Source organism: Lynx rufus, unplaced genomic scaffold, assembly GCF_022079265.1.
Source record: "Lynx rufus isolate CCGP_SWC_20201006 ecotype Redwood Valley unplaced genomic scaffold, mLynRuf1.p SCAF_13, whole genome shotgun sequence".
NCBI classification, from domain to species: domain Eukaryota; kingdom Metazoa; phylum Chordata; class Mammalia; order Carnivora; family Felidae; genus Lynx; species Lynx rufus.
Window position 1 is genome coordinate 17305943 of NW_025814827.1, and position 21472 is coordinate 17327414.

At 39.8% G+C, this 21472-nt stretch overlaps 1 protein-coding gene across 4 annotated transcripts in view; it reads right to left on the reverse strand.

Moving 5' to 3' along the window:
- MINDY2 (MINDY lysine 48 deubiquitinase 2) overlaps window positions 1-3564 on the reverse strand; it is an 82140-nt gene extending 78576 nt beyond the window's left edge. For 2 of the 4 annotated variants that reach the window (XR_006961278.1, XR_006961277.1), the window contains exon 1: window positions 2576-3563. Coding sequence is in view for 1 of the 4 variants with exons in the window: in XM_047075052.1 (XP_046931008.1) it covers window positions 2576-3436 (861 nt within the window). In the remaining 3 variants the exon portion in view is untranslated. Of the gene's footprint in view, window positions 1-2575 lie in introns of all 4 variants that reach the window. The other 2 variants (XR_006961276.1, XM_047075052.1) reach the window with 2 other exon arrangements.
- Window positions 3565-21472: the final 17908 nt, after the last annotated feature.

The window sequence follows — 21472 nt, forward strand, 5'->3', positions numbered from 1 at the left end:
TAGACTATTACAGTCCTAAAAATTATTGAGGACCCCAAAGAGCTTTGGTCTATGTAGGTTATATCTACCCATACTTCCCATACTAGAAATGAAAATTGAGAAAAATTTTAAAAAGAATAAATAAGCACATATTCCATTAACTCTCAGAGCAATGATATTATCACGTATCATATAGCCTAGAAATCTCCACTGACACTTGTGAAAGAATGAGAATGAAAAGGCAAATAATAGCTTAGTATTATTATGAAAATAGTTCTGACCTCTAGCACCCCTGGCTCTCTTTGAGAAAACTGCTTTATCAGACCCTGCTTCTCTTAATCTGTCTCCCTATCAATCACTGATTACTGATGAGTAACATTTGTGTGTAGCCATAGCCTGGAGGCAGACAGGAGACTTAAAAACCACAGATTTATAAAATAGCCTCCAAATTAATAAGCACGCCTGCTCATTAACAGTCTAACACAACTATCAATTTTATTTCCTGCTAATGCTATTTCCTTCCCTCTGACTCTGCACTTCCAACCAAGGTTTGAATCATGAAAAAGAACAAATCTTTTTCTGCTTCACCAGCTTTGAATACACTATTCCCTCTGGCTGGAAGGCCTTCTATCAACTCATCCTTCAGATCCAGTTCATAGATTACCTCTTTTATAAAGCTTTCCCTGACACAACGCATCCCCAATTACCCTTTTGTAATTCCAAAGCACATTTAGAACTTATCACATTGCACTGTAATTATTTATATGTGTCTCCCCACTAAATGGGAGCTACATGAGGGCAGACTTGCATCTTGCTTGTTTTTGTACTTCTAGTACCTCACACGTAGTAGGAACTCAAATGTTTGATCATTTCATTGAAGCCATGTCTGAAAGAGTCAATTCAAAGCTCATCTATCTCCAAATATTTCAGATCATAGCACTTGCTCCTTCCTCTGAACTTTGGTAGTACTATCTGGTAACTAAGAGAAAAGAAAATCTAAAGAACTGTTATCCCTTCCTACAAAAAGACTAGGGTCTTTGGCCTGTATATCAAGTCTGACTCTGACATTTAAGGGCTTTCATCAAGTGGTTCTTCACCTTTCAGTCTTACTTTTTATTATTCACCAGTATGAACTTACCATTTCTGTCGGCTAATAAACACACATGCACGCACACACGCGCACGCACACACACAATCCATTCTATTTTCATCCCTTTTGTTTATATCCTTCCCGCTCCCACAATTCCATTTCCTTATTATTTCAAATTTACTTTTCCTTAAAAGCTTGGTATAAGACCCATCAATTCCATGAAGCTCTCTGGGGCTATGACAGACTAAAGAAAAATTTCCCCTTTTGGAATACCTAACACATTTCAATCTGTTGTTTACAACTGAAAAATTTATATTTATATAAACAGATGTATACATATATAGATGTATTTATAACGTATTGCCTTGCATTGTCCTTTAATAAGTCAATGATGCAACCCCAAATAGCTCCCCAGCTAAAGCAGACACAGTCTTCATCAAACATTTGAGTGCCATTATGTACCAGATACTGCTAAGGTTTCTAATCTTATTTCTTTTGCATCAGCCCTTGCTAGTAACAGGAAGATGAAGGCACGTAATATATGCTATTTCCTTTACTTAATTTTTTTCCTAACCAGTCAGAATAATCCACGTTATTTTTTTCTAGGAAACAGTTTATCAATGGATATACTTATCAATTAGAAAATAAGAGGTGTGCTATAAGATCCTGCATCTCAGCACCCTCAAACTGCAAGCTTGAGTAAGACACTTCAGTTATACACAACACACTGAGTCCCCTCAATATACTTTAACTTTTGAAGGGCACTTACCTTTCTTGTTCCTTTACCTTGAATATATCTTTTCTTATTTGAGTCATTACAATTTTAATTCCCCTAACCTTGACAAGTTCTGATGCAAGTAGTATGCAATAATGTAATAACAGTCATAATGCCAAACTGTTTAATCAGAAACAAATAAGGCAAATAAAAATCATGCATAAAATGAAAACAATCTTTGAAAACCAAGAAGTTATGGTAACTGGGCTCAGACCAATGCTTTCCCTTAAATGGAATTTGTCTAACGGGCCACATCTTCCCTATCACCATTTCCTTAAGTATCTACACCCAAATGGAGCAAGTATTAGTTGGAAAATCGGCTAAACATAACCATCAAAACTTGTTCCCTGCTATCATGGATTGATGGTAAGTAACTTCTAAAGATCATTTTCCCCAGTTCTTCACTCTTGCATATGTGACAGTCAGTAAGAAGGAAACACAGAAAAATACAGTTAAAAAAATAATCCTAGGGTTTAGGGTGCTCTAAGTCCTTGTTTTTAAGAACATCAACTGAATGTTGAACTCGTATTTAAACACTAGAGAGACCTGAGGTTGCCGGCAATTCTTTTTACAAAATACATATAAGAATATTCTTTGGACAAGAGTCCCAGAATGAATTTCATGGGAGAACGAGGAAAGAAAAGAGGAAACCGTCAGCTGACATGCAGCAGCTCCTTCACCCCGTTTTTCCCCCTCCCCAAAAGCTGTAGGAAATAGCTGCAGAAATGTACCTTCCAGGCCAGAAGCAAAACATTGAGGATGGCCAGCAAAGGGCAGGGTCCATTCTCATTCTGAGTGATGATGGGTGTGTTCTCTTCCTTCCACTGGATCCACTTGATGTGATAGACAGATTGTCCCGGGAAGCGTTCCTTGGAGGCCGCCAGTACCTGAGCTTCCTCCCCCTCCTCCTCCTCCTCCTCCTCTTCTCGGCAAAGAGGCACAGCCCGGGGCAACACCGCCGCGCCCTCGCCCTCCTCCTCCTCCCCGGGGACCCGGTTCTCTGCTCCCTCCTCACTATTAAACTCAGAGCTACTGGGGAAAGAATGCAGGTTAGAGAACGACTCCAGGGAGTCCAGGCTTGGCGATTCCCCAGGAGGGCTCGGGTCGCTGCAACTGCTACTGAGGCCGCCGGCGCTGCTAGGCTCCTCGGAGCCGGCGGCCGCCAACTCTGCCCGGCAGGTGCCGGCGGAATCCGCGCGGCAGCCGGCGTCTCCGGCCGGACCCAATCCATGGTCCGCTCCGGCCTCCGCGGTCTCCGGCGAGGCGGTCACCTTGTGTTGCCCTCTCAGAGGCGCCTTCTGGGCAGCAATGTTCTCCAAATCGCTCTCCTTCAAGTCCAAGCCCGGAAAGGGGCTGCAGGGTCTGGGAACCTGAGGAGAGCCGGCGGGAGAAACGGAGTCCAAGAGGCTCCTCCCGGCGGCCGCCGCCCCCTGCCCATTCCCGCCTCTGCTCTCCGCCGCCCATACTCCAGGACCATCTCCGGCGGCGAGCCTGGTCTCCGGTGGCCCTTCCTGCGGAGAACCTGTCCCTGGCGTTGGCCCGATGGCCACCCCGTGTTCTAGTGGCTGCAGGCTCTCGGGGCCGCTCTCCATGCCCAGCCGCCAGCCCCTCGCTCTAAGGAGACCGCGGCGGGTTCTCTTCAGCCAGCGCCTCGGACGCCATGACAGCGGCACTGGCAGCTACAGCGCCCTTGCGCGGCCTCGGCCAGGCACGTCACGGGGAGGGCACCGGGAGCGCGCGCGCGCGCCGCCGCGCTATCCGCCTGCTTGGGGTGTGACTGAGCGCCGCCGAGGGAGGACGACCCCTACCCGGACCCGCCCCTCCTACGCGCCCGCCTGCTGGAGCTAGCTCCCGGAAGGCGTGGCGTGGCGGGCGTGGCTAGGAGGGTGTGGCCAGAAGGAAAACATCCTCTCACTATGTAGCCGGAAGTTGAACTCTAGGGCAGCCCAACCGCGCGCGGCTTCTTTAAAGGAGAGGCGGGCAGAGACTGTTTCGGTTGTGACCCTTAAGAGCTGGGGTGTGTGTGGCCCAGCCTAGGGCTCAGGATGATGAGTTGCCTGTGGTTGTGTTATTTGGAAAAGAGCTCGTCCCCGAAGAGCTGAGGAGATTTGTTTCCTCCGCTTGTAAGATGGAAAATTGAAGGAATTTCTTACGAGATGCGGATTTTTAAAGGCTGTGCATCTACTCGAGGTGTTTGGATTACTACACCGCATAAATCCCAGTCTCCCAGGGTTTTGGCTGAGAAACACCGGGCTCCTCACCAGCTACTGGTGAAAACGTTCGCCTTACTTGAGGCGTCAGTGCGGTTGTGGATACTGGCCTGCACAGGAAAAAAAAAGTGGGTAATTTTGGGCCAATAATAATAAATTAGCTTCTGCCTGAATTAGCCAAGTCTTTGCGGTTTTGTCAACTTGGCCTCACTTTGATGGAGTGGGAAGTGCCTGTTCCTGAAAGAGTTTTCTAGTTGCAATTGATTCGTCTTAAGGCCGTGCAATTTTCAGAGAGGACAGAGTAGGCTGCAAATTTTGTTGGTGACAAAATGGGATTTGGGTCCTATTCTGACCTGTTCCCCACAAGGACGCCCCTCTCTCCCTTCTTCCCGTTTTTGTTTGTTTGTTTTTTGTTTTCTGTTGTTTTTTTTTTTTTGTTTTTTGTCTTTCAACATTTTTTAAGCTCCGGGGATACAAAAGATGACAGGGCAGGTCATCTTTCGTGGTTAGCCATAGAAATAACTGACATCTAATGGAACGGTATCTTTCTGTATCTCTTTTCATTCGAGAAGGTAGACAAAATTACAAATTGGTATTTCATTCACTCATTTAACACCCCTCAAGTCCAAGTACATTCTGGAAACTGTGGCACTGGCGAATAAGAGAAAGGGCTCATATCTTCTTTGGGTTTACTATCTAGTAGTTTCTTGTTTTGTTTTTTTTCTTATTGCTACGTTTTTATTTATTTTCACATTTTTTTTTAATTTTTTAATTTATATTTTGAGAGACTGAGCAAGCAGAGGAAGGGCGGGGGGGGGGGGCAGGGGGGGGTAGAGAGAGAATCCCAAGCAGATTCCACAGTGCCAACACAGAGCCCAATGCGAGGTTCCAACTCATAAACTGTGAGATCATGACCTGAGCCAAAAACCAAGAGTCAGATGCTTAAGGGACTGAGCCACCCAGGGTAAGACACATACTGCTGAAGGCACCTGGGTGGCTCAGTCTGTAGAACATGATCTCAGGGTCATAATTCGAGCCACACTTTGGATGTAGAGTTTACAAGGTATATGCTGCTGGATCAAGCTTTTTACAGTATTTAAGGCCATTAAGTGTAAATGAGAATTATAAGAGATTTCAGGAAATTCAGAATTTAGTATGCTGCCTTGATTATAAATAGATGTCTAAAGGTGTATTATATGGCTGCCTGGCTGGCTCAGTCCGTAAAGCATGCAACTCTTAATCTCAGGGTCGTGAGTTCAAGCCTCACATTGGGTGTGGAGCCACTTAAAAAAATAATACGCTAGGGGCGCCTGGGTGGCGCAGTCGGTTAAGCGTCCGACTTCAGCCAGGTCACGATCTCGCGGTCCGGGAGTTCGAGCCCCGCATCAGGCTCTGGGCTGATGGCTCAGAGCCTGGAGCCTGTTTCCAATTCTGTGTCTCCCTCTCTCTCTGCCCCTCCCCCGTTCATGCTCTGTCTCTCTCTGTCCCAAAAATAAATAAACGTTGAAAAAAAAAATTAAAAAAAAAATTAAAAAAAAAAAATAATACGCTAAAATAAATAAATAAATGAAGGTGTAGTGTATGAGTAAATTGAATGACTGGATCATTTACAGGCCAGAAACCACAGAGCCAAAAAGTATGGAACACATGTCTCACATAATAATCTTTCACCAGTTTTTTTTTTTAAGACTCTGCATAGATAGGCCTGAACTTGCTCTGGTAGTTTTCATTGGTATATGTTTCAAATGCTCACATGCATAATTTAATAATTTATTTATAATAGAAACAGAACCAATTTTTTTTGTCTATATGTTGTCAGCAACTACATAGTGAACAGTGGTAAAAAATGTATGCTTGTATGTAATTATTTAAGTTTGTGAAGATGTGCATAGTTATTTTTCTAAGGGAGGTGGGGAGTGGGATCTAGGGAGAAATGTCAGAAGACAATAAGCTGAAAAATGTCTCACTCATTTTTGCTTATATGTGTCTTTGGTTTAAGTTCTTGTTTTTCCCAGAATTAACAATTACCTCATCATTTTGTTTATTTGCTTAACTCTTCACCTACTAGTAGCTCAGCCACAGACTTACCCATACAGTCACACATATCAGGTTTCCTCCCAGATCCATTTTAATCTTGCGTATATCCCTCCTGAAACACTTCTCTTACTCTGATCTAAACTTACTGTTCTGTAGGACTGCTGCACATGTCATCCTGGGATTTCTCTTCACTATTGTCTTACGAGTTCCCTCCTCCTCATTTCCATGTTGATTCCTTCCTTGAACCTCCTTCTTCCTCTTTCTTGGATCTGGTGGAACATATTCTTTTTTAGCTTCCTGAGAATGAGTGCATAGGAAGCACATTTTTGGGGACTGCCTATGTCTGAAAAAGAGATAGAAGTCTACTCTACCTTTACGTTTATAGTTTGGCTAGATATAAAATTAAAGGAAATACTTCTTCCTTTTGAAGTCATTGATCATTGTCTTTCAGCTTCCAAATGATTATAGAGTAGTCTGATGTTCCAGAACCTTTGTGTATTACCTATTTCTCCTCTCTGAAGTGTATTTGATTGTCTCTTTCTTCTTGGTGTTCTGACATATCAGTATTTGATGTTGTTTTGTTTTGTTTTTGTTTTTAGGTAGGCTTAATGCCCAATGCAGGGCCTGAACTCAGGACCCTGAGTTGGAGAACTGTGCTGAGATCAAGAGTCAGATGCTTAATCAACTAAGCCACCCAGGTGCCCCAATATTTGATATAGTTTTGAGTGGGTCTTGCTTTATTTATTGGGATGCATACTTGATGATCACACAGTGAATGTAGAAACTTATATTCTTCAGTTCTGGAAATTTTTCATTTCTTTTATAATTCTTATTTATTCTTTAATTTTATCTATTCTATTTTCTTTTTTTTTTTTAATTTTTTTTTCAATGTTTATTTATTTTTGGGACAGAGAGAGACAGAGCATGAACGGGGGAGGGTCAGAGAGAGAGGGAGACACAGAATCGGAAACAGGCTCCAGGCTCTGAGCCATCAGCCCAGAGCCTGATGCGGGGCTCGAACTCACGGACCACGAGATCGTGACCTGGTTGAAGTCCGACACTTAACCGACTGCACCACCCAGGCGCCCCTATTTGTTCTATTTTCTAAGAGATTTTCTCAACTTTATCTTTCAATTCTTTTTTTTTAAATGTTTATTTATTTTGAGAGAAAGAGAGAGTGCACACCCACATGCACACATGTATGCAAGACAGGGGAAGGGGCAGGGTGGGGGGTAGAGAGAGAATCTCAAGTAGGTTCTGCGCTGTCAATGCATAGCTCAACGCAGGGCTCGATCCCATCAAGTGGGAGATGATGACCTGAGCCAAAACCGAGAATTGGGTGCCCAACCGACAGAGCCTCCCAGACACCCATTTAATTATTTTTAATGCATTACTTACTGGTGCTGTTGTATATTTAACTTCCAAGAATTCTTTGTAGTTCCTTTTTATTGCTTAGAAACATCCTGATCATTCATCTCTTAGAATATTGATTACAGTTTTTATTGTATCCTTTATATTTTTGAAAGGATATCTGAACAATATGCTATAAAAAATATACTTAGTATGGAGTTATTGACAGTTCCAGAGAGAGTGAGATATGGGCGATACAAGTGTAAAACATTGGTTTTACTCTTTGGAAGGGCAAAATCTGTTTTGGGAAATAAGATATATTCACATGAAATACTGAGAATATAAGTCAGTTAATAATTCATACTAAATGAGTGGTACAAGCAATAACTTATAAAAATTCAGATGAGGAAAATCTTTTCATATGAGATAATTGAGGAATTAAGCTATATTAGCCTAATTGAAATCATAGGCTGATTGTTACCTCAAGCTTAAGCAATCCAAAAACTATATCTCTAACTCTCAAAATTATTATTCTTTAAAATTTTTTTTAAATTGAATCATAGCTAGCTACCATAACAGCAAAGTTGGTACTATCTTTGACTTTTACCCAGATTTATTTACTATTACCTCATCTGTCAAGTCTTACTGATATTATACACTCCTTTTCTATTTCATTTTTCTGTAGCCACCCCCTTGCTAAGTCTTTATCACCTTACTACTAGTGTGTATCATCATTCTAATTATTCCTCAGCCTATGGGGTTTTTTTCCCCTAAATCCTCATATTCCATAGAAATAAGTCAATAAACAATATCTACAACTTTTTAATGAAGATATAAGAGTGTAATCATGTTACTCAGAAAGAAATTTTGGGATAAGGAACTAAAGAATACCTAGGAGTATGGAACTGCTTCTAAAGAACAGGACTCAAAAGTGTGGAGGGATAGAGCAGAGAGAATTGCTTTGTTTTTATATAAACTATTTGACTTTTAAGCCTAGTCCATCTTGCTTTTATTTTGTTGATGGTGCTACTAAAAATAATTTGAAGGTTCTTTATTGTTAGCTGAACCAAAATTGGGTCAGAGCAGATTGCACAGGCTTGGCATATATACCTTTATTTCTTTTCTCTTAGCTTTCTACTCAAGATATGGTGGTGAAATTTTGAGTTAAAATCAAGAGTTTCCATGTAACTCAAATTGCGCTGGCTCTGGCCCTCATCTGCTTATGCAGAAATTCCAGCCTCCTGCAAAGTACATCCCCTATTTAATTATTTCTGAGAGCCCCCATGAGGAGTCCCACACCTGTTCAGAAACAAATCCAATCCTATGATATTCTACCAGGTGCTGCTTCTACTCCATGCTGCTTTACCAGATGCTAGTCTGTCCTGGTGGTATTAAAGATGTATGATGGTGAATGGAGGAAAATGACCTTGTTTTCCCTTTATTTTACCTCTACTATGCTAAGTATTGTTGAAACATTTCTTTTTTTAATTTTACTTATGTAATTTTTTTTAAAATTTTTTAATGTTTGTTTACTTTTGAGAGAGACACACACACAGAGCGTGAGTGGGGGGCGGGGGGAGCAGAGAGAGAGAGGAAGACACAGAAACCCAAGTAGGCTCCAGGCTCTGAGACAGCTCAGGCTCCACATAGAGCCTGACATGGGCTTGAACTCATGAACCATGAGATCATGACCTGAGCCGAAGTCAGATGCTTAACCAACTGAGCCATCCAGGTGCCCCACCTATGTAGTTATTTTGAAGAGTGGGACCTAAATTTGGGTACAAATAGAGTCTATCAGGAATGAATTCAAGGAATATATTCCATCACCTTCAACTCAAAATCCCTACTCTTCTGGTCTTAGGACAATGGTTAAGGTTTTGTTATTGCCTCACATATATAATGCCTTAGGACCTAGCTCTTCAAACACACTCCTACCAGTTTGCTAGATATCTCTCAACTTTAATACAGTTATTCTCCAAGTGTGGTTTTTGGATTAGTAGTATTAACATCACCTGGGAACTTGTTAAAAATGAAAATTCTTGGGGCACCTTTGCTGGCTCAGTTGGTGAAGCATGTGGCTCTTGATCTTAGAGTCATGAGTTTGAGCCCCACATTGGGCGTAGAGCTTACTTAAAAAAGAAAAGAGGGGTGCCTGGGTGGCGCAGTCGGTTAAGTGTCCGACTTCAGCCAGGTCACGATCTTGCGGTGCGTGAGTTCGAGCCCCGCGTCAGGCTCTGGGCTGATGGCTCAGAGCCTGGAGCCTGTTTCCGATTCTGTGTCTCCCTCTCTCTCTGCCCCTCCCCCGTTCATGCTCTGTCTCTCTCTGTCCCAAAAATAAATAAACGTTAAAAAAAAAAAAAAAAAAAGAAAAGAAAAGAAAAGAAAAGAAAGTTATCTAGTCCTACCCCAGATCTATAGAAGCAGAAACTCTGTGTGTAAAGTCCAGTGACACAAAGGACTGTGTTTTAACAAGACCTCTAGATGATTCTGATTCACAATGAAGTTTGAAAATTGCTATTCTAGCACTAAGGGAAGCATCTCTTCCCCACCTTTATGGCAAATAAATAAACCTTAGTGCAATCCCTATCAAAATAACACCAGCATTGTTTACAGAGCTAGAAAAAACAATCCTAAAATTTGTATGGAACCAGAAAAGACCCCAAATAGACAAAGCAATCCTGAAAAAGAAAACCAAAGACATTACAATTCCAGACTTCAAGCTGTATTACAAAGCTGTAATCATCAAGACAGTATGGTACTGGCACAAAAACAGACACATAGATCAAAGGAACAGAATAGAAAACACAGAAATGAACCCACAAACATATGACCAACTAATCTTTGACAAAGCAGGAAAGAATATTCAATGGAAAAAAGAGAGTCTCTTCAGCAAATGGTGTTGGGAAAATGCGACAGCGACATACAGAAAAATGAACCTGGACCACTTTCTTACACCATGCAGAAAAATAAAATCAATATGGATGAAAGACCTCAATGTAAGACAGGAAGCCATCAAAATCCTTGAGGAGAAAGCAGGCAAAAACCTCTTTCACCTTGGTCACAGCAACTTTTTACTCAAAATGTATCCTGAGGCAAGGGAAACAAAAGCAAAAAGGAACTATTGAGACATCATCAAGATAAAAAACTTATGCATGGCAAAGGAAACTATCAGCAAAACTAAAAGGCAACTGACAGAATCAGAGAAGATATTTGCAAATGACATATCACAGAAAGGGTTAGTATTCAAAATCTGTAAAGAACTTATCAAAATCAACACCCAAAAAAACAAATAATCCAGTGAATAATTGGGCTAAGAGATGAATGGACACTTTTCCAAAGAAGACATTCCAAAACTGCTCAACATCACTCATCATCAGGGAAATGCAAATGAAAACCACAGTGAGATAGCACCTCACACCTGTCAGAATGGCTAACATTAACAACTCAGGCAACAACAGATGTTGATGAGGATGTGGAGAAAGAGGATCTCTTTTGCACTGCTGGTGGGAATGCAAACTGGTGCAGCCAGTTTGGAAAACAGTATGGAGGTTCCTCAAAAAGTTAAAAATAGAACTACCCTATGACCTAGCAATTGCACTACTAGGTATTTATCCAAGGGATACAGGTGTGCTGTTTTGAAGGGACACATGCACCCCAATGTTTATAACAGCATTATTGACAATAGCCAAAGTATGGAAAGAGCCCAAAAGTCCACCGACTGACAAATGGATATATATATATATATATATATATATATATATATACACATATATATGATATTATATTCCACTAATATATTAATATTCCATACACATACGCACACACACACACACACACACACACACACACACACAGTAGAATATTACTCTGTAATCAAAAAGAATGAAATCTTGCCATTTGAAACAACGTGGATGGAACTAGAGTGTATTATGCTAAGCAAAATAAGCCAGTCAGAGAAAGGCAAATATATGATTTCACTCATAAGTGGAATTTAAAAAACAAAACAGATGACCATAAGGAAAAGGAAGCAAAAAAGATAAAAACAGAGAGGGAGGCAAACCATAAGAGACTCTTAAATACAGAGAACAAACTGAGGGTTGCTGGCAGGGTGTTGGGTGGGGGATAGGCTAAATGGGCATTATAGAGGGCACTTGTTGGGGTGAGCACTGCATGTTATATGTAAGTGATGAATCAGTAAATTCTATTCCTGAAGTCATTATTACTCTGTATGTTAACTAACTTGGATTTAAATTTTAAAAAATTCAAAAGTAAAAGTTACTGTAGTATAAAAAAATAAATAAACCTTAGCAAAAGTAAAAGGCTTCTAAATTCATCTTCTATAGCCAATTTTTAATTACTTTCCTAGAACTCCACAATGCTCCAAAGTTATTCTTTTGGCCATTTTTTCTATATATTCTCCTTTGAGGAGTGTGTGTGTGTATGTATACCTTCAAAGTCATGTCGAAACCATATTTTGTTATCCTGATCTCAAAATGCTTCTTTGTTCTTGTCTTTCCCACATTTCTCCACTTTCATATCAGTCTCTGTTACTTAGGGTTAAAACACTCAAGTACTTCCATTTAGTTTCCTCATAGTCAACAAGTCCCCTTTTTAAATTTAAAATGTTTAATATAAGTAAATATTGTGCTTTTCTAGTTAAAAAGATTAGCAAACACGTATGAGCAAATAAAGAAAGGAAAAGCCACCTTTCAGCATGCTGTGTGGAATGAAGTATTAGAGAGAACACTAGTGATACCTCACTGCATGTATATCCTCCTCAAACCTTTCTAGGTGTCTGAACACATACATATTTTTGTGAACAAAAATTGGACCATTCTGTGGGGTGCCTGGGTGGCTCAGTCAGTTAAGTGTTTGACTCTTGATTTCGGCTTAGGTCACGATCTCATGATTTGTGAGATCAAGCCCAGCATTGGGCTCTGCACTGATATCAATATATTGTGAACTGTTATCAATATATTTTGAACACTTGGAGTGCCTGGCTCGGTCAGATGGTAGAGCATATAACTCTTGATCTTGGGGTTGAGAGTTCAAGCTCCACGCTGGGTGTAGAGATTACTTTAAAAAATAAAATCTTTAAAGATACCTATCTTGTGAACATCTTTAGGTATTAATTTACATTCATCTACAACATTTCTAATGAATCAATAATATTCTGTTATATGGCTGAACCAATCCCTGCTTTTCAGACATTTAGATTGTTTAACTATTTTATGAACTTCACTGTAATCAATGTCCTTGTAACTGAATATTCCTTTTTTTAAATTTTTTTAAAAATTTTACTTACTTAGAGAGAGAGAAAGACCAGGGGAGGGGCAGTGAGAGAGGGAGAGAGAGAATCCCAAGAAGGCTCTCTGCTGCCAGCACAGAGCCTAATGCAAGACTCGAACTCAAGAACTGTGAGATCATGACCTGAGCTGAAATCAAGAGTCAGACACTTAACCAACTGAGCCACCCAGACGCCCCATCTGTATTCCTTTAATAGATTTCCACATGTTCAAGTCAAATCAGGATCTGACTTTTACTTCAGTATTTTAGCCACTCCTTGCTTTCCATTCTCGCTGGTGCTGTCCTAGGTCAGTGAGCGTGTTGGAGTAAACCTGCTAAATTGATTTCGCTACAGTTTATTTTCCTTCAAGTACATTGTGTATATTGCTAGATTAAACAGTGATTTTATTATTTCCATCTACCACTGAAAACCTTTAAAGGCACTTCCTTAACCACTAAATATCATGAGTTGCTCTAGCATTCAAAGCTTTTCTTAATCTATCCTCATTCTATGTAACTAGCCTTATCAATTACTAAAATGTAATAACCCTTTTTCTATACCATTTGAACTAATTATACCTATGCAAATGATTTGCTCATTTTGCTTCCTTAATTTAAAATATCTACTCTCTTTTTCTCTTAATTCCAAATTAGCTTTCAAAGTCTACTCAGATTATGTCCAACTTTCTACCTCAAAATCCCGTTTTCGATACACCATTTAAAATACCATTATTGATAAGAGAAAAAAAAAAAGATTACCCTGCACGTTTGCAAAGACATCTAGTCTCTAATTAATTTGATATGTTTGGCCCAATGTAACAATGAGCAACATATAATATTGTGAATCTGAATAATTTTGGAGCTTAATGCATCCTCAGACATAATTTTTTTTTTTTTTTTTTTTTTGCAAATGAGGAAACTGGGGCTGAAAGAAGTCCTGTGACTTACCCAAGGTCAGACAGTTCCATTATTACCACAGGTTGGTGCTAGAACAGAGTCCCTGAACTTTCAGTCCAGTGTTACTCTGTTACAATGTAGCACACACATTACAACAGAGGCCTTGGGAAAGAAAGATTGATTTCAAAATATAAAAATGTCTTGACTTGAAAAATTGTTAAAAATGAGCTGTTTAGCTAGTTAGCATTAGATTAAAATATGATCCATTTAACTAAGCAAAATTGTATTAGTAATTGTGATGACTCCTCAGGATTTGAATTGTTTATTATAAGTTAGCTTTGTTTTTTTTTAATTTTTAAATGTTTTTAATTTTATTTTTGAGAGAGAGAGAGACAGAGCATGAGTGGGGGAAGGACAGAGAGAGAGACACAGAATTTGAAGCAGGCTCCAGGCTCTGAGCTGTCAGCACAGAGCCCGATGCAGGGCTTGAACTCATGGATGGTGAGATCATGACCTTAGTCAAAGTTGGACGCTCAACTGACTGAGCCACCCAGGCGCCCCAAGATAGCTTTAAAAGAAACTAATTATATTTTAAACAATTTGGCCCCACCTAAATGATTTGTTTGTTCATATAAAGTGTTTAATGCAAAGTGTTTAGTTTGTCTTATACCTTAAAATAAATGCTGACCAATATAGTGTTTATAATGGGTATGTCTTGTTATCTAGATTTCTAGTGCAAGTGTTTAAGTTTGGATAGACTTAAGAGAGGTATGTGTTGGGGGCGCCTGCGTGGCTCAGTCGGTTAAGCATCTGACTTCGGCTCAGGTCATGATCTCACAGTCTGTGAGTTCGAGCCCCGTGTCAGGCTCTGTGCTGACAGCTCAGAGCCTGGAGACTGTTTCAGATTCTGTGTCTCCCTCTCTCTCTGCCCCTCCCCTGTTCACGCTGTGTCTCCCTCTGTCTCAAAAATAAATAAACGTTAAAAAAAATTAAAAAAAAAAGAGAGATATGTGTTGGTATGAGAAATTAAAGCAATAACAATAGAGCAATTTTTAAAAAATACAATTATTGAATTTTCTTATGTCTAATATTCACTTTCTTAATATTTAAAAAATTTCTAGATTTAGAATTAAATATTTTGTGAACAATTTGATGCTCTTTTCTTCAATAGCTATTGTTAAATCAATGGTGTATCTTACAATTGAGGGTATCTTAGAATCAAGGAAATATATCATCTTTTGTTTTTTGTATGTTGACATTGACTTACCAAGACAACCTGGTCTTTTACATTCACTCTATCCCTCATGTTTATTTAGGATGGTGATTGTCAAACTTCAGTGTGATTAATGCTCACATGAGGAGCCTGTTAAAATGCATGTTTCTGGGCTCCGAGCCCAAGAACTCAGATTCTCTCATTCAGAATTGGAGAAAAGCCCAGGAATCTGCAGTTTTGACATGCATCCTAAGTGATTCTGATCCAGGTATTTCACTGGCCATACATTGAGAAACAATAATCTAGAACAATATCAGATAATAACCACGTGTGCTATTGAGAAGTAAATTATAGTTGGTAATTGTTAATATGCATATAGTAAGAATTATGACTCATTTGGTTTCTAATTACAATAATGAACCTCTGTAATTATGTGTTGAGTATCTACGGTGTGTGCTTTGGGGCACCGAAGGGAATATCAAGCATGGTCACACAGAAGCAGCCTAAATAGTAGGAATTGTGATGAATGGAAACCGCAAGACCTGGGACCAAAAGCTGGTCCTGCATTGACTAATTTTACAAGCTTCGGTAAATCAATTTACTTCGCTCAACACGAGATTTCACCTTTTGTAAAAGAAAAAAAGGCGGGGGGAAAAGCATGAATGTTATTGCTATGTTGCTTTGCAAATGACATGGGAACATATAGGAAAGCTCTTCTAATATAGTATTATTATTGTCATTGCCCTGAATTGGTTACAATCTTGTTAAGAAGACAAGACATAAGCATCTACAAGTGAAATAAAAGTATGACACTTGAGGCTGTATATAAAGCCTACTTATGAAGTGCTTCCCAGAACAATAAGAACTAAATAACCGTATCAATATAAAATGAATCAGATTAGGTATTTGTTATAATTCCCTTACAAGACAGGATTCATTCCAGGTCTAAAAGAAGCAAAAGTGAGACTTAGAAATCTAATCACAATCTGAATAAATGTAAAAAGGTTGTGGCCTAATCAATTATATTATTCCTGAAAAAAATAATAAGAGAAAGAGAGATATTGGTCTACATGGGGTCTAAAGAAAATCCCAAAATATAAGGGTTTGTCATAGTGCTTCCATAACCATCTAGGGTGGAGGTCACCTGAGCAGGTGGATGGCCTGGTTCCTGTCTAGTCCCTTGTCAGATTCTAATGTGGCATAGTAAGTTGGATAGTTGGATAAACTAGACAGTAAAATCATTTAATTAATTTCTTTTGCAATGATGCCTTGCTTACTAAGCTGCTTTTAATTATGATTTAGCCACTCAAGTGTTAAAAGATAAAAAAGGGAATGCAGTGACTTGCTAACACGACTATGTAACTTGTAGAAAAATAAGGTGATGTTTCGGTCAAAACATGTCTCTTGAGAGTTTAACTCCTATGAATTAATCCTTGTCGGCTGATCAACTCAGGTTGCACTATGAAAAGTCAAGCTTCTGGATCTTCCAAACAGAGTAGTAGATCCTGGACCATGGCAGTGATAATATAAATGGATTCACCTAGTAATTTAAAAAAAACTGGACTATAAGATTTAGAGGCAGACAAATGCAGGCTAGAAGCCCGGTCCACCTCTGTGTTCTCATTTGTGAAATGAGATATGTCTACTTCATAGCATCATTGTGAAGACTAAAGGGGATCATGTATGCAAAGTGCCTATGGTGCACTATGGCACTATGGCAGGAATATTGTCTTGGTAGTGTGCAAATCTCCAAATCAGGAGCAGAACAAATATTTCTTGAATGAATGATCAGTAATTACCATTAGCACCCTGTAAGGTTTTTCTGGGTGCTCTCCGCTTTGCCTCAAAGCCTTTCTATCTCTGTCCTCTGTAATATCAGAATAATAATAATGAGAGTTTCCCTAAAGTAACAAAGGATTAACTGGAGATGAGTGATATAAATGATAAGTGTTTTGTTCTAAAATGTGATTGAGATTTGTGGGGCCCTTGGGATCTAGGAAAGCACTTCAGGACTATTTGGAACTTGGTCTAGTTCTCAACAGAGGTCACAAACTAAAATTCTGACAGGAATAACACAGGCTGGGGTGACATTAGACCAGCCCATCCAAGGAGGGCAGCCTCTACCCAGTTTCAGCCAACTGAGGTTTTGCAAGAACTTAAGTCTGCTTAACCTCTCAGTTTTCACAGAAAATCCGGTATCTACGTTTTAACACAAAAGCTCCTAATTGTTGAATATTGATGTATAATTACGAAAAATGTTTTTTATTGTTATTTTATTAATTTTTATTAAAAAATTTTTTTAGAGAGACAGAGAGAGCACACGTGAACAGGGGAGAGGGGTAGAGGGAAAGAGAGAGAGAATGTTCTTTTTTTTAAGTTTATTTTATTTATTTTGAGAGAGAGCATGAGCAAGGTAGGGGCAGAGGGAGATAGAGAGAATCCCAAGCAAGCTGGGCTCTGTCAGTGCAGAGCCAAACACAGGGCTCAAGCACGAGATCATGACCTGAGGCGAAACCAAGAGCTGGACACTTTATTGTCTAAGTCACCCTAAGAAAAAACTTTTAACTACAAGTCAAACCAAACATGCCTCTGAGTCTAATTTGGTTTATGAACTACCAGGTTGTGACCAGAGCTTTAAAGGCTAAGTATTAGAAAAACCCCAGGCAACAATGAGATAAACCGAGGCATATTTAAAATTTTTAAAGACTATTTGAACAAAAATCAATACAAATCAGGCAACAGATAATAATAATCTAGCAGATAGATGAGGGCTCAGAGGAACTCCATAAAATGAAAGACTTTTAGGGGCAAAAGGGAGTGGGAATAGGGAAAGTTCTACTAGGCAAAAAAGTGTATTGGTTATTGCAAAATTAATTCCTTTAGGAGATGGTAGGAGCCTATCTGGCAGATTACCTAACTAGTGCTGATCAGGCATTTTCTGACTGTCTGGTTTAAGATTCCATTTCTGAGTAGCAACTGTAATTAAGTTTCAGGTTGGTGATGTGGGGCTTAGCATTAATGGCTCCATTTTGAGCCTGCTGTTTTGTTTTTTAACACACTGTATGAAAGGGAGATAAAGGGAACAAAAAACATAGGGAAGGGATAGTTTATGATGCTTTTCTTTTAAGAAAAGAACTAGGGAAGATATTAAATAAACAAATACAATACAGTTTAATAAAGCTACATTGGAAATAAATGGTATATATTAAATTTTGTCTAATGACAAAGTTAGGGGAGATTTAACAGAAAAGAAGCCTGAGCCATATCTTTAGAATAATATCTGTTTCTTTATGTTTGAAAGGAAATTGACATTTATCACATGTCTTCTAGTTGCATGCTCTACCAACTTGGGGCGCCTGTGTGGCCCAGTCAGTTAAGCATCCAAGTTCAGCTCAGGTCATGATCTCAGGGTTTGTGAGTTTGAGCCCCATATCAAGCTTGCTGCTGTCAGTGCAGAGCCTGCTTTAGATTCTCTGTCTCCCTTTCTCTCTGCCCCTCCCACACTCGTGCTCACTCACTTTCTCTCTCTCAAAAACAAATAAATATTTAAAAAAATAAATGCTTTAAGTTTTAAAAGCTATTTATTTATTCATTTATTTACCATTTTAGAGAGAGAATATGCATGAGCAGGGGGGAGGGGCAGAAGGGGAGGGAGAGAGAGAGAGAGTGAGAGAGAGAGAGGGAGAGAGAGAATCTTAAGCAGGCTCCATGCTCAGCTTGGAGCCTGATGTGGGGCTCCATCCCATAACCCTGAGATATGACCTGAGCTGAAATCAAGAGTTGGACGCTCAACCAACTGAGCCATCCAGGTGCCCCTAAATGCCTTAAGTTTTAAATATCATTTTTCAATGTTCTCTTTCCCCAAAAGTGGATTTTCTAAGTCCTTTTCTTCTCTGATTCTTACACAGAAAGCAAAATCCTAGCAAAAAAACTGTCTTGGATATTTTGAGCCTAGTTTTATAGAATATATAGGATAAATGGGAGAGGCATTCCTCATGGAGGGAATAAAATGTGCAAAGATGTCAAAGAGGGAAGTGACACTTGTGTTTGGGAAGACAATTGCAGGTGAACAGCAGCATATTGTAGTGATTAAACACAAACTTTGGAGGCAGATTTAACTTTGGACATTGGCTCTGCTACAGAATAATCTCTATACCCAATGCAGGGCTTGAACTTACAACCCCAAGATCAAGAGTTACATTCTCTACCAAGTGAGCCAGCCAGGTGCCCCATTTTTTTTTTTCTAGATGGCATTTTATTTAAGTTCTTTAAGCTTTCATTTCCTTACTAACTGCCAGCTGTTACTGTTATTCTGGTTTTTGTCCTTGCAGCTTTTAGAAGATAAAGTAAGAAAAGAGAGCCATGAAAGATGAATCTGGCAAGGAAGGCAAAGACCAGATCATGAAGGCCTTGCATTTTATCCTGGAAATAAAAGGATATATATATGTATATTTTTTAAAAATCACTCTTGTAGCAACGGGGGCAAAAGGACAATGAGCGGGTAATGTGAGACAGAGAAACCAGAACTTGGGCTGTGGCCGTAGAGGTGAGTGGGGGTGGTTGACAGGATGGAGATTAAACATGTGACCCTACTGGAATGGGAGAAGAGTTAGGTGATTGCTTGCACGGGGTTGTCACTAACCAAGACAAAAAAGTTAGGAGGAAAATGTGGTTTGAGTAAGTTGATATAGGGGTTTGTTCATTTTGGGACATGTTATATTTGGTGTACTGGGAGGGTTTGGCTAGTAAATGTTAGATAGGCAATAATAACAACACCTAAAATTTTGTAATTACATCTGCCAGGTAATATTCTTAGTGTTTTACATCTAGCACTTTATGTAACTCTCACAGCAGCCCTCTGAGGTAGGTCTTAACTATTCTACCCATCATAAAAATGTCCAAAGTCGGGCGCCTGGGTGGCTCAGTCAGTTAAGCGTCGGACTTCAGCTCAGGTCATGATCTCGCAGTCCGTGAGTTCGAGCCCCGCTTCTATCAGCTCAGAGCCCAGAGCCTGCTTCCGATTCTGTGTCTCCCTCTCTCTCTGCCCCTCCCCCGTTCATGCTCTGTCTCTCTCTCTCTCTCAAAAATAAGTAAAACGTTAAAAATTAAAAAAAAAAGTCCAAAGTGTGGAACAGGTGCCTTAACTTACTCAAGTTTACAGCTGGTAAATGCCACAACTAGGATTTGGTCTGGAACTTGGGACACAAGTATAGGAAAAGTGCTGTGTGCTAGGCACTGGGGTAGAATTCAGTATAAGAGAGAACCAGTGAGTCATAGACATTTGAGAGTAGTAAAAACTAATCATGCACGTGAAGAATGAGAAGACAAAAGAGCCAAGAATAAAGACCTGAGGACAACCAATATTTAAAGGATAAAGAGAAGAAAAAGCCCCGGGGAAGAGATGCAGAAGAAGGCACAGTTAAAAGTAGGAAGAAAAATCAGGAGTGAGCAGGGCCTTGGAAAACACTGGAGGAAGGAATTTTGACAAGAGATGTTAACTGATCAAGAGGTCTAGTTAGATAAGGAGTATGGGTGTCCAGTGACAGTGATAACAGATGTTTGATGGCCATGGCAAGATTAGCTTTCTAGGAATAGTAGGGGGTGGAAGCCAATTGCAGTGCACTGAGGTGAGGACCAGAAGTGAGAGACTGGAGTGACATGGGTTAGAAGTCCTGCCACATGTAAGCAAGAGAAAACAACTGTGTGCATCGGAGTGACAGTCATGGGAATGGAAAGATTAAAAGCACAAGAAAGACATTTTTAGTGGAAGAATTAGCATGTGGTGACTGGTTCTGAGTAGATAAGGGAAGAGTCTGCGATGATTCTACCCTCCACCCCAGGTTACTGGGAGAGTGATGGTGCCATTATCAGAGATAGGAAGTTAGCATATTGAATTTGGCACCACAGTGAGACATCCAGAAGGCAGTTTATTAGGAGCTGGAAGTTTAAAATGTAATTGTTGAAACATTTACCAGGATTGGCTTGAGTTGTGCAACAAGCATTTTCATGTAGTATTACTTGTGTAATATTCTGTATACAGACATATACTTGCCAAATTTCTCATTATTGCAGCTTGAGGATAACTTTTATTATACTGGTAGTATCAAAACTGTGTATTGCTGCTAAGGAAGTAATACTATTAATTGCTGCTTTTGAATGGATGTTTGAGTGTTCATGGAAGGACTGTGATACTTACATATTCTAACTAAGCAAATGCTTACATACCAACTATTACCTTCCAGGCACTGTTATAATCACTTTACGGTGTTAACTAAATTTAATCATCATCAAAACAATTCCATGAGACAAATATTTTATCATTCTTATTTTATAAGGAAATATTGAGGTTAGAAAGGGTGAAATAGGGGCGCCTGGGTGGCGCAGTCGGTTAAGCGTCCGACTTCAGCCAGGTCACGATCTCGCGGTCCGTGGGTTCGAGCCCCGCGTCGGGCTCTGGGCTGATGGCTCGGAGCCTGGAGCCTGTTTCCGATTCTGTGTCTCCCTCTCTCTCTGCCCCTCGCCCGTTCATGCTCTGTCTCTCTCTGTCCCAAAAATAAATAAACGTTGAAAAAAAACTTTTTTTTAAAAAAAAGAAAGGGTGAAATAATTTGGCCAAAGTCATACAGCTTATACAT